The sequence below is a fragment of the Staurois parvus genome, unplaced genomic scaffold (genome assembly GCF_062004578.1).
Source record: "Staurois parvus isolate SC_StPar_1 unplaced genomic scaffold, SC_StPar_1.0 ptg000530l, whole genome shotgun sequence".
NCBI classification, from domain to species: Eukaryota; Metazoa; Chordata; class Amphibia; order Anura; family Ranidae; genus Staurois; species Staurois parvus.
In genome coordinates, this window is record NW_028318326.1 from 12832988 (window position 1) to 12847529 (window position 14542).

General features: G+C 41.6%; 1 protein-coding gene across 4 annotated transcripts in view; it reads right to left on the reverse strand.

Moving 5' to 3' along the window:
- Window positions 1-14542, reverse strand: part of LOC149451646 (E3 ubiquitin-protein ligase UBR3-like) — a 207428-nt gene that overhangs the window by 9679 nt on the left and 183207 nt on the right. For all 4 annotated transcript variants that reach the window (XM_089690539.1, XM_089690541.1, XM_089690540.1 and 1 more), the window contains 5 exons: window positions 11136-11243; window positions 8382-8507; window positions 8105-8284; window positions 3687-3896; window positions 1550-1689 (listed from right to left, as the gene is read on the reverse strand). In XM_089690539.1, coding sequence (XP_089546665.1) covers window positions 1550-1689; window positions 3687-3896; window positions 8105-8284; window positions 8382-8507; window positions 11136-11243 — 764 coding nt within the window. The remainder of the gene's footprint in view (window positions 1-1549; window positions 1690-3686; window positions 3897-8104; window positions 8285-8381; window positions 8508-11135; window positions 11244-14542) is intronic.

A 14542-nucleotide genomic window follows, 5' to 3' on the forward strand; every position in this document is an offset into this window, starting at 1 on the left:
TGAAGATGGCAACATATGAAGCAGACGTCCACCTGTTAAAACTCTGAAAACTTGTGAACAAGACTAAGGCAGGCCTTAGATTAAGCAATTTAGAATACCTTGATTCCCCTATCAATCAGTGAATGTTGATGGGGAAATCCCTCCAACTGAGCTATTGTGTTCTCCCAGTGGGGGCTGGGGGGTTTGGTGCAGGGGAGCCATCCCTGAAGAGAGATTATTGATAGCGTGCTAAATATCCGACATGTTGTTTGTACCCAAGTTGATCGATCGACTTGGTTACAATCAGCCTGCCCATAGATGGATCGAATCTCGACCGGTCCCTGCTGAACCGGTTAAGATTCAACCAGCCTAAGTGACAAGCTTAAAACTTTTGAAACAGTGGACTGATGCTTAAAAGCAAAAAAGAGGTGCTCACATACAAGCGGAGTTGGATTCCTGTGCCACCAAGCCAGGAATAGCCTTGTACATGGCTTCAACCAAATAAGCCTGTCCAAACCGGTTTTGTACCATGACGACAGAATATTGCATTGCAGATATACAAAGTGAAAATCTGCAATGTAACTGGCTATTCCATGAGCCCAAAGACTTTCATGCAAAAGTGACTTCTGATTTAAAGAATTCAAAACTGAGACTATAGAGTATGAATCTTCTCCTGAAAAAGGAACACTCTGGCCTAATTTGTGTTCATGAGCAGATCGAAATACTCCAAGTGATAAATCAACTCCAGCAACGATTTCTGAAGGTTCAGGATCCACCTGAACCTCTAATGTCTGGACAGCCAGATACATTGTCTAACAGAGCTCACTGTTACTGTTCCCATGATCTCATGATTTCCCTCCCCGAGGTGCGAGGTGGCAGGCGGTGTGCTGTGTTATGAGGTGACAGTGCTGAAATGAAATAATATCATGGTGATTGGGTATTTTTTTTGCAAAGTGAAGCTTTATCTCACTCACTAAGCTCTGGAGCAACCGCACGTGCAGAGTGCACCTCACTTTGAAAAGAGCAGTCTATTGCCTTTAGAGAAGAACAAATTCACTGGAAAAGACAATAATGCTTTGAAACATTAAAAGGAAAAAAAGAAGATAACAGAGCCCATTCTGGAGGACGGCTGAGGGGCGGCAGATGACCCAGGGGAAGGGAGCTTTCTGACCAGACCTGGCTGTTCATATCCTTAAGGGGACCTCCGGCTAATATACATACAAATGCGTACTTTGATTACGCATCTGGTGAGTGCGTAATCTTAACATATTCAGGGCACATCACCTGGATGATTACTTGTTTGGAGCACTTCCCTGAGACCATTCTGGATCTTTACTACTTATAATCCGTGGACACTTATGCAAATATAGATCAACATACAGATTTATCAGCACCATTGTGTGCTCACAATTGTCACCTCAATAGCACTTTATTGTGAATATTTGCACTTTGCCACTGGATATTTATTTACCGTTTATTATCGTATTTATTTATACTTATGGGTTGATTATTGCTTACAGCACAGAAAAAATGTAATTACCACCCATGTGTGAAAGAATCAGAATATTACCTGAGTTCTCGGTCTTCCTCCCCATGTGCGTCGAGATACACTGAACCCCAGAGGCAAAAGCGATGTCCCCGAATGATAATAATCACAGAGGCATTTATCAGTAGGAATATTCCTGTGCCTGCACCACAGTTCTGGGAATGCTGTAAGAAAGATAAAAAGAAATGGAAATGCCACCATTTCAATTCCAGACATAATTTGCCTACTACAGGTTACATTTCATCATCTGCTATAAGAAGCACAATTTACCTACTATAATTAAAATAAAACAAAAAAGACCCATGTGCAATCACTCTATAAGTGAAAACTCAAAAAATACAGAAATAACATGAACCTAAGCATCGCTACTGACACTCATGTTGCCACAAGATGGATAATACAAAAAATATATAAATTAGTGCCGTGCAGTACTCACAAATAATAAACCAGGTGAATGTGTATAAATATATACAGCAAAATCATATGCACACTTCTATAATACCTATAAAAAAAGAATATGAAAACTAAAAGTGTCAGTGTATTCTCTAGACATCAAGAGTCACCAGATGGACCAACACCCTTCCAGCCTTGGAGTTCCTTGGAGCACATATCTGATGGAGATGGATGGACATGAACATTGATGTAATACTATTTTGTGTTTGGATGAATATGAAGAAATTATAATAACTAGTGATATTAACAATTAATCTTAACCTTGATATGCAGAAATATGCAAAATGTTTACAATTTCAAGACTTTTTTTATTTGATGATCCTTTGGCTTGTAAACTGACCCCCAGCACACGTTGCTGTACTTGGATACTTGATGATCCTTATACAAAAAGGGTCTATATACACACATATACACAGTGTACTGTGCCAACGTTTTAGGCAGGCTTGAAAAAGTGCTGTAAATTAAGAATGCATTTAGAAACAGAAGTATTCAAAGGTTATTTTTATCAATTGATAAAATGAAAAGTAAATGAACAGAAGAGAAATCTAAACCAAATCAATATTTGGTGTGACTACTTTTTGCCTTCAAAACAGCATCAATTCTTCAAGGTACTCATGCCCACAGTTTTTGAGGGAACTTGGCAGGTAGGTTTTTAACAAACATCTTGGAGAACTAACCACATATATTCTGTTGATGTAGGCTGCCTCAAATCTTGCTTTCTCTTCATTTAATCCCAGACATACTCGATGTACAGATCAGGGCTCTGTGTGGGGGCCAAACCATAGTTTCCAGGAATCCTTGTTCCTCTTTCCTCAGAATAAGTCTGGAGCCAATCGCATGCTTCCCTGATGGTATGGCATGATAGAAAAAGTATCTATCTGTATTTCTCAGCATACAGGACACCAATGATCCTGACCAAATCGCCAATGCCATTTGCAGAAATGCAGCTCTAAACTTGCAAGGAACCTCCACCATGCTTCCCTTTTACCTGCAGACACTCATTGTTTCACTCTCCAGGCCTTCACAAACAAATGGCCTCCTGCTACAGCCAAATATTTAAAATTTTGACTCAATCAGTCCAAAGCACCTGCTGCTATTTTTCTGCACTCTAGTTACTATGTCTTTACTCATAGTTGAGGCCACTTAGCCTTGTTTCCACATCCTATGCATGAAAACAGAGAAACTTGCACTATGTTCTAAACAAAACTTTGTCAAGTCAACAAAATGTAGTAAGAATGTTCATTCAGAAATATATCCGTGTATGGTCAGCTTTATGCCATACACTGGTATAAAGCCACCAGCTCTCTGCTCTGCCCCTTCAGCGCTCACTGGAGCATCAGGCTGTGGTGGGGGTAGGAACAGCTGGCTCAGTCCATCAGTGGCTCGCTGACAGGCTGAGCCAGCTGCCAGTAAGGCATCTGGGTGGATCCTAACTGTAAAGACAGGATATTTCCCAAGTCTGAAATGGACAAGTGATATCAGTCCACAATGGACTTTAGCCCGGATCACAGGAGTGCAGAACGAACTGCACTCTTTTGATCCATAGGAGAAGCATAGTCAAAATACCTTTGGTTATCCTTCAACTTTAAGAGTACAGAGTGTGAGTCTCCCTATGACAAATAAGGATATTAGACTGCTCTTTCAGGGACAGAGGCTGATGTGAATGATCTACATACATTGTAAGGCACTGCAACAAATAAAGTCTTACCAGAACACATTCACAGTAATTCTGTTGCTTGCAGCAAAGACCCTTCAAGCAGACAAATGTGCCACAGACTAGACACAGTGCTGGATCCTTAGGAACTTTAGTACAAACACTACAGGCTTTCCTATGGTAATATTGAAAAATGGAGTTGTAGATTTCTGGCAGCTGGAGGAGCCGTGGCAAGTCCCATTTTGTTTCTTGAATGAGCAAAGCCTGAAAAGTGAAATAAATGGATCAGATTATGCAGAAAGAATGCAAGGAATACATACATGCTCCATTTTTAATATGCAAATATAGTGTTAGCAGTTCACTCAATGGCAGGGCCAGATTTCTGCAAAGCTGCAAGGCTGCCTGGGGCATGAAGCAGACACTCAAACACAACACACCATGTAGCAAAATGCCAGCGAAGCCAGTCCAGGGGAAGAGAGATATGGTGGGAGCTTTGGTTGCCACCTCATCTCTTTAAAACTGAACACATTAATTGCACAGGTTCGGAGGCTAATTTGATGCACATAAGGCACTAAAGTGAGTTTAAATACCACCTTAATCAGCCACAGAATCTGTGTAATTAATATGTGTCCGGATTTAAAGGGATGAGGTGATAACTCACTGGTGCATTTGTCACTTACTGCTTCCCCTTTTGACATCCACTTGTCACTATTTTTTTTCAGTCAACCACCAGCCTGCCACCGTGCTGTGGATAATGTGAATCCACGTGAAGGGGAGTCTGCCGTATGCCAGGTTGGTCAGTGTAAGTCCCACCCTGAGCTCGACCTAGCGACGATGCCTTGGAGGGCATGACTCTCCCGGTGTGGAGGAGGCGGCCGCGGCAGGGGGATGCCCTCAGCTTAATTTGGCGATGACTATGTTTAGAAGGAGGCGGTGGGGGAGGGGTGGTAGGGAGGGGGTCTCCCCTGCTTGAAAAAGCAATCCAGTGGCTAGTTGGCCAATTTAGGCTAAAGAAAACCAATAAAGCATAAACACAAATTCACAGATCCAGCCAGAAGTTAAAAGCAGATCTTGGCTTTTCCCAACCTGCACTGTCTTCACAGTCTCCCTAATTACCCGATTATGTAACATCACCATTATGATGCTGTAAGACAGCATCAATGACCAATAAGAAAGCTCAGGAGGTAGGAGGGGGCAACATGATCAATGTTTACAGCTCTTGTGGAGATTTTATATAAATTTATGCTACTTATGTCCCTAGATCGACTGATATTTCAAGTGGAAGTTAAATCAAAAACACTAACTACATTTAAATCTGCTCCCACCCACATTCTAAGCCTATTGTATCTAACCTGTGAAAGGAAAGATCTGTATAATTACCTATTCTGAGGGTTCTTCAGTCCGGTCACATGATTGGGTTCCAGAGCTAGCTTCCATGGAGAGGAAGGTCAGCCAACAACGGATGCCTCATTGTCAGCCTATGGGTGATGTCATCGCCCAGGCTGTGCAGCTGCTGGCGATCTCTCCTCTTCACTGAAGCTGGTGCTGGGACCTGATCATGTGACCGGACCGCAGTGCCCTGAGGACAGGTAAGTAAATAAATCTATTTTTTACAGGGTAGATAAAATAGGCTTAGAATATGGGGGCAGGAGTAGAATTAAGTATAATTTTTGATTGAACTTCCACATCGAGGGAACTTTCACACAAGCATCATCAGTTCTGTCATGAAAATAAAAATGCACAAAAATTGATCTTTTACACCAGTTTACATTGGTTTGTACATCCGTCTTCAGTTCAATTCAAATAAACATACATCCGTTGTCCATGTTTGCTTTATTAATTGAAGAAAATAGTCATACACTAGTCATACACAGGACATGCAGTGCTGTGAAAAAGTCTTTGCCCCCTTCTTGATTTTTTTTTTTTTGGCATATTTGTCACATTTAAATGATTCAGATCAAACAAATTTTAATATTAAACAAAGTGCCATTTTTAAAATTATGTATTCATTTATTGAATGGAAAAAGCTGTCCAAACCTGCCTAGCCCTATGTGAAAAAGTAATTGCTCCCTCTAAACCTAATAACTGGTTTTGCCACCCTTGGGAGCAAGAACTAAAATCAAGATTTTGCCATAACTGGCCAGGAGTCTTTTTGGCCCACTCTTCTTTGCAAATTTTGTGTTAATTCAGTCACATTGGAGGGTTTGAGCATGAACGGCCTGTTTAAGGTCATTCCACAGCATCCCAATTGGATTTAGGTTCGGACTTTGACTAGGCCATTCCAAAACCTTAATTTGTTTTTTTGGAGCCTCTCAGAGATGGACTTGCTGGTGTGTTTTGGACAATTGTCCTGTGGCATAAACCAAGTGCACTTGAGCTTGAGGTCACGAACTGATGGCAGGACATTCTCCTTCAGGATTTTCTAGTAGAGCGCAGAATTTATTGTTCCATCAATTATGGCAAATTGTCCAGGTCCTGAAGCTGCAAAGCAGACCCAGACCATCATGCTACCACCACGTTTGACTGTTGGAATGATGTTCTTTTTATTAAATGCTGTATTAGTTTTACGCCAGATTGAAAAGTTCAACTTTTTTCTTACCAGTCCACAGAATAGTTGCCCAAAAATCTTGGGGATAATCAAGATGTTTTCAGGCAAATGTGAGCCTTTGTGTCCTTTTTGGTCAGCAGTGGCTTTCGCCTTGGAACTCTCCGATAGATGCCATTTTTGCCCTGTCTCTTTTTTACTGTTGAATCGTGAACACTGACCTTAACTGAGGCAAGTGAGGCCTGCAGTTCTTTAGGTGTTGTTCTGGGTTCTTTCATGACTTCCTCAATGAGTCGGTGTTGTGCTCTTGGGAGTAATTTTGGTAGGCTAGCCACTCCTGGGAAAGTTCACCACTGTTCCAAGTTTTCTCCATTTGTGGATACTGGCTCTCACCATGGTTTGCTGGAGTCCCAAAGCCTTAAAAATGGTTTTGTAACCCTTACCAGACTATACAAGTCAATTACTGTTTTCATCTGTTCTTGACTTTCTCTAGATCATGGCATGATGTGTTGCTTTTTTTAGATCTTTTAGCAATGCTTCACTTTGTCAGACAGCTTCTAGTTATTTCTTGATTCAACAGGTATGGTAGTAATTAGGCCCGGGATGTAGCAAGTGAAATTTACCTAAGCTTACCAAAAAATGTGGTTAATCACAGCTCACTCATGATTTAGCAGGGTGGCAATTACCTTTTCACAAAGGGCCAGGCAGGTTTGGACAGCTTTTTTCCTTTAATAAATAAAATACTCATTTAAAAATTTCATTTTGTATTTACTTGGGTTATCTTTGTGTAATACTAAAAGTTGTTTGATTATCTGAATCATGTAAGTGTGCCAAATATGCCACAAACCAGGAAGGGGGCAAATACTTTTTCGCAGCACTGTACCTCCATGTACATCCAGCCATCCATAGACCTAGATGGTTCAGTTAAAATCCATCTGAAAAACTGACAGATGGATACAGAAAGAATGCTTGTGTTTTCATTAAAAGTAACCTCTGCTTTTGCAATTTTCCATCACATGCTCAGTTTTAATTGCTCATGTTTGTGATATTTATAACAATTCCTCAGATCAGCTCTATAAACCTATGAGCAGCTCAACTGAACTGGTCAATAAAAGTCAAAGATGACAAGTAGAAGCTTTAACACTAAAGTTTTCTTTTTGTGGTCTGTGTCCCCAGTGGAATATAACTCTCTAACTATCCTTGTGACCACTTTCACAGAGATGGAAAGTGATTAGACAACACAATTTTGGTGTTTCCACCAGGAGAGTAGAGGTGAGGATAAATCTTTCAGTGAGGATACATTTTCTGATGACATACATGGATCGAAATTCAGCTGGTTCAACAGGGACTGGACGAAATTTGATCCTTGTATAGGTACTCTGGTTGAACAGAAATTGATCTACCACCTTGTTGGATTTTAGCCACTTGATCAGAGCTGCAGACTATAGCCTACAGCACTGATCAGTGTATTCTGATGGCAGGGAAGTCTCCCCACTGTCAGAACAGAATAGCTCAGCAGGAAGATTTCCCCCATCCACCTTGAATGTGGGGATGGAGCAATAAGGTACATTTTTTGTCGTTTAACCCGCTGGTTGAATTAAAAAAAAAAACCTGACTCATCTATGGGCAGCTTTCCTGACATGTCTTCAGAACATGAAGTAAAGGAAAACCTCCAATGGGACAAACCACAAAAACAAAAAAAAAACAATTGAGACAGATATATTCTTTTCATTTCCTATACACTACCCTATACATTTTAATAACTGAAGTCTAAATAACCATAACTCAATTAACAAAACGAGTTCTAATGTGCAAGGATTGCAACACTGTCACGTCCTTGGAGGAAAATAAACCCAAGAAAAAAAGCAGCTGGGAACAATATTTCCTGAAAACAACTTCATAAAAAAAAAAAGCTTTGCTTGCATACATTTCCTTGGTCTGGGTGGTCTTCCGCAAACGCAATCACTTCGGAGCACCACTGAGACATGAGGTCAAATGCTGGGGCTGCCCAGTCCAGACAAGAGGAACTAGCATATTCACGTGATGTCTTAAGGACTGAGGGCAGGATTCCTAAACAGCTGCAAAGCCCAATAAATTCCTCTTCTTCCTGTGAAATGAATAGACAGCAGAATTTAAATGGAATTTCACATCAACCTATAACTTATTTATTTAAACTAAATACCACAATTAGCCTTCCATAATACCTGACAGCTTGGAATATCCGTTCCAAATAAATGTTGCTGGAGGAGGCTGGTGATCCTGAGGAAGGGCAGGCAGAACTGTTGTAAGTAATGCTCAATGGACTGTGAAGACCAGACATTCAGGTTGGTCTGCAAACAACAAAACAAAAACACACTAATTCCATTGCAAGTACAGTGACTAAGCCACTAGGTTCCATTACCAGTTTGCATGGGTGCTATCATTATGGTGCTGGCTGACAAAAATGGAGTGTTGAATGAGAGCTACAGTCAAGATACATTTGACGATAAATACACAAGTGTAAATTATATGGACTTTATTTTTTACTTTGAAGAACCAAAGCTAGACTATTCTGTAGATAACTTATTGCCAATTACAGCATACTTGCTCCAGGTCAGTGAATCAAAGCATGACAGCCAGGCAACTAGTATTTTCAGTAGAGTTGATGACAACCGCCACATTTCTCTCATGACAGATTTACTTAACATATTAAAGTTGACTTAAGAGGCCCTTTTGCACATACCTTTATGAGTGTCCAGGAGTTAAACTCAGGGAACTCTATATAAAACTTGGATGCCATATCTGTAATATCAGAGCTGGAAATCAATACCCTCAGCAATGTGTAATTTGTTGTATATTATTAGGGCTCTGTGCATTATTTTAACCTCTTTGGGTGCACTCACACTGGAAACAGCTGAACTGAACAGCACCCAAGTTTGATTGTCCTGCCTCCCCTGCTGGTCTGCACTCACACTGGTCTACAAGTGAATGTTCCTAGGGACACTTTGTTCATCAACCCTGTCAAATCAGACCACAACCATCACTGATTATGTGCTCAGTTTTCTATGGAGAGTTCCATGCTCTGGAACAGTCTGCATCCAAAGTGAAACACTCCCGGTGCACCTATTTCAAGTGGTCCGAGGCACAGCACACTTAACCATTCCCAGGCATGGTTTAGAGCACTTGTATTATACAAACTGACCCAAGGGAGTGAATTATGCTTAGGCTCGGTTAAAAGTGCCTATGTGACTTCACCCTAAAATAACTTTTATGGTTTATAAACAAGCCTGTTTTATGTAAAAAAAGGGTAAAGACCAAAAAAATTGATTTTTAGTTTACATTTTAAAATCCTTTCCTTGAAGTACATCACAGGACAGGGTATACTCATCTCCATTGCAACACAGTTATGCTGCCACCTTTAGCGGATTGGACGTTGGCAAAAACAAAAAACAAAAGACAGGAAATTCCCTCTTAGGCATTAACCCTCCCAACAGACAAGCCTTCAGTTTTTGTAGCAAGTCATAAACCACAAGCCAGAGGGGTGGGATCCCAGGGTCCTGTAATGTACTATGAGAAAAGAATTTTAATATGTAAAGCTAAAAATCCCATTTTCTTTCTTGTATCTCCCAGGACACGGTATCTTCATCTACATAGCACTGAATATGAGGGGAGGGCAATACATCATTAGACCCCAAACAACTATAGCAAAATAGGTTAGAACCCCATGCAGCAGCCAGCAAAACACACCAACCAAAGGCAGTAGCCTCAGCAGCTCTAATATCCACTTTATAAAACATCATAAAGGTATAACCCAGGAGACGCCAACACTCTCAGTAGAATGAGACCTTACAAAAATGGTGGTACATTTCCTCTTATACCATAAGTTTGAGAAATATACTTACAGATCCATATAAAAATGGTAGATTTGGAAGCGGATTAACCCTTCCTTCGGCCTTCACAACACAAAGAGGGAATCTGACAGTACCCCTTCCCTCACAAGGAAAAGTGGTGTGGCCTCTCAATACTACTTGCTATGACTTGCAGTCCCACAACAAAAGCTCTCTTACAACTGAACTCACGAGTACATGCCATAGAACACCCTACGGCACGGGTGTCAAACTAGCGGCCCTCCAGCTGTTGCCAAACTACAAGCTCCATGAGGCATTTTAAGATTGCCTTTGGGAGTCATGCTTGCAACTGTCAGAGGCATGATGGGACTTGTAGTTTTGCAACAGCTAGAGGGCCACTAGTTTGACACCCCTGCGCTACGGGGTTCAATCTTCACCCATCACAGTAGGCAATGTCACAAGGGTCTTCAGGAACTCAAGTTCCCATCTGGGAAACACTGCCCTGGTCTTTTACAGCACTCTACTAGTCTGCAAAGCAACATATCATTGTGCAGGGTCTCATTGTGCAGGGTCCCGTTCTGCTGGGTCCAGTGCTGACCAGCAACATTACAGGCTGCTCCCATGTGTCCAGAGTGGATTTCGGGTACTATTCCTATGAGCACAGAAAGGTTGTAGGAAAATGGATTTGGAAATAGCTAGTCTCCTAATCCCAGATGGAATGATTGAGATGCTAGCTATATTTTTTGCAGAGACTGCACAGACATGACCATCATCTAAGACACTAGGAAGAAAAAAAACAAACAACAAAAAAAAAAAAACTGATTCTTTGCCCAATGTGAAAGCGTTATGCCTAGGAGAGATTTTTTTTGGTCAGTGTCCAGCTATGTGAAGGTGGAAGCATAACCCTATCATAATGGATATGAAGATACCCCATGTCCTTGGATGCACTATTAAGAAAACACGTTCAATTCTTACTTTCCCCCTCCTGTTGCAGTATCATGTCTGCTACAAAAAGGAGGATGACCTCTTTTAAGCCCTTATATACACTAAATTATAAAGCAAAAATATAAATTTTTAAATTTATACACAGGTAGTGTCTCAGCTGTAAAACAGAACATTTCATGTACATACCGTTGTAACATCCTCTGGCTCTTCATCATGGTATATCTTTCCTCCAGATAATTCGCTAATCACGAAAGTAAGCAAAGCTTCCCATGACTTCCCTGAAGTATAGGAACTCTGTAAACCAAACACCAACAACAGATCAATGGTTATTTTTACTAAATCTCAAACTGAATTTACATTTCCAGCAAATTGGGAGCCATGTTTTTTCATTTTTAAAACATACAATTTTCTAAACTAAATTACCACCATTATACTGCAGGGACAAAGAGCTACCTCCTGGGGGGTGGACCTAGCTGTATGTGTAACAACAATAGCTTGTGGAAAGTCTACATTTGCTCAGAACCTTTGGCAAAAGCTGAAATGTCAGATGGGGAGCTAAAATGAAGGTAAAATGTGGCACCAGAGGGCAATTCCTACACAGCTATGGCCTTTGTTTGCTTTTATAGGGCAGGTGTGTTTTAAGAGCATGAATATATTATTATATAATATGTAACTCAGTGTGATCTCATCACTGGTCACAGTACTGCTCCTGACAATGCTTTTACCTCGCTTTTTTCCTCAAGGAGGTCAGTGCCATCTTTGTGTAAAACAGAACTAAAAACGGCAAGACTTTTTTTCATTTTGGATAGTTTAAGGGAGTGTTATAACCCGTCAATTTTATTTTTGTCATCTGAGTCGCACTGGGGAGATTTCCATCACTTTGTGTTCCTTAGCATAAACAGGAATGGAGAGGAAATCCCTTCAAATAAAGAATTGTTGGTTGTTACCAAAACTAGTGCACCCATTGAAAGATTTCTCCCCAATTCCTGTTCTGTTGACAACCCAAAATTTGGGATTTAGTTGGGCTTTAGGTACATATTTTGAGTCACACAATTTAGCCCCCATAGCTGCCTCCTCTTAGTCTGTGACCAGCCAGAGTAAAAATCCACAATACACATTCAGATCATTTCCTCTACTGCCTCTTACTTACCTTATGAGCTGCTGAACCAACAGAGAGTGCTGTACTATTAGCCTATTCCTCTCAGGTGATGCCTAGGCAAAATCATTGCAGCTCAAAGCCTGTTTTTTAGCTTTAAAAAGGTACATTTAAAAATGCTGTAGCTGTAGATTGTGAATAGGCAGAAACATATTCATGCAAATTTAACCACTAGCCTACAGGGCACTTATACCCCCTTCCTGCCCAGGCCAATTTCCAGCTTTCAGCGCTGTTGTACTTTGAATGACAATTGCGCAGTCCTGCAACACTGTACCCATATGAAATTTTTATCATTTTTTTGTGACAGACAGAGCTTTATTTTGGTGGTATTTAATCACCTCTGGGTGTTCTTAAACCAAAAATCACAGAAAATTTTGAATAAAAAAGTTATTTACAAAATTTTATAACAAAAACTAAGAAATAAGCGATTTTTCTCCTTCACTGATGTGTTTTAAGAGGCTGCACTGAAGAGCACTGATAGGCTGCACTGATGCACACTGATAGGCGCACTGACTGGCATTGATAGGTGGCACTGACTGGCACTGATGGGTGGCACTAAAAGGCAGCTCAGATGGGCACTGATATGTGGCACTGGCAGGTGGCATGGATGAGCATAGAGCTGGCACTTTTGGACACTGACAGGTGGCGCTGCTGGGGCTACACAGATCATCAGGGCACACTGATCATCAGTGCTCTGATGATCTGTGTAGATGTCGCCACCGAGGAATACCGATTACCGGCTCTCCTCTCCTCACGAGCTGTCAGCGTGACAGCTCGTGAGGAGAGAACTGCCGATAACCGGCATTTCCCTGTTTACATGTAATCAGCTGTGATTGGACACAGCTGATCACATGACCGAGCCGACATCTTCGGCTCTTTCCGTAGATCGGTGATTCGCTGTGTCCGAGGGACACAGCGCACCGCAGATCGCCGCGCTGCGCGCTCCCGGAGCCGTGCATGCGCGGTGGGAATGGGAGGACATCATAGGTCCTCCAAGAACAAGAGAACCGCCTTATTACTATATGGTGGGCGGGAGGCGGTTAAAGTGGTATTAAACCATCCCACACGGAACAGCTCCAAAGTGACGCAAATCATACACCTGGAAGTGATAAGAAGGGAGCCACTCATACAGACTGTATGTGGAGCAGGTATCCTATGCAAATATAAAGCGTTTTAATCCATTGTGCAAAACACAGCACTGTACCATGTGTGTGGGCATTGTCCTAATGGATTTTAGCATTTTAAATAAATATTAAAAGGTTTTACACTATAGCGGCTCTCCTTGTTTCCCTATGGTACTCCCAATTAAATATATATATATATATATATATATATATATACACATATACACACACACATACACTGACATACTGATGTGAGGGAAGGAAAGGTGCCTGTCCCAAGTGGTCATGGATGGTGAAAACCCCCCCGTGTAAACACAAGTGCTAAATAGCGTAACTCCTTCGGGTGGTCATGGATAGTTGGTGAGTTCCCTGGTGTGCTGGTGGAGGATCACATATACACCGATGAAATAGTAAGCATTTGCACAGCACTACTGCACTTTTCTGGAAGATTTATTGCACAGACTTTTTATACTAGCACTGACACTTCAACAGATATAGGATTTTTATGTCTTGTTTTGTGGTTTCTTATATTACGCATCAACACAAATAGTGCTGTATAATAGGTTATACTTTATACTTTAATACTCACTGGGTATTGGTATACAGCTGCTTTTATTTGCGAGTTAAATCTAAGCGCTGGAGAATTGTGGCATTAGTAAAAATAGATTCCTGCCTGATTAACAGCCAAAGAAAGATGGCTCATTTCCATTAGGAGAGAAAAGCAGAAAAAGATACTGTTAGAGGGAGACCTGGATCTTTACCCGCCTCCCGCCTGCCATATAGTGTAATGACAGGCGCAAGGCGGTTCTCTCGTTCTGGGAGGACATCATATGACGTCGTCCCATTCTAAGCGCGCAGCGCCGTTATAGGTGGTGCGCTGTGTCCCTTGGACACAGCGGATCACCGATCAATGGAAAGAGCCGAAGATGTCGGCTCGGTCATGTGATCAGCTGTGTCCAATCACAGCTGATCGCATATAAATAGGGAAATGTCGCTTATCGGCATTTCTTTCCTCACAAGCTGTCACGCTGACAGCTCGAGAGGAGAGTAGAGCTGGTAATCGGCATTCCTCAGAGGGGACATGGGCACTGATGATCAGTGTGCCCTGATGATCTGTGTAGCCCCAGCAGTGCCACCTGTCAGTATCCATCAGTGCCAGCTGTCAGTGCTCATCCATGCCACCTGCCAGTGCCCATCAGTGCCACATATCAGTGCCTACCAGTGCACATCAATGTCACATATCAGTGCTCATCTGAGCTGCCTATCAGTGTCACCCATCAGTGCCAGTCAGTGCTACCTATCAGTGCTGCCAA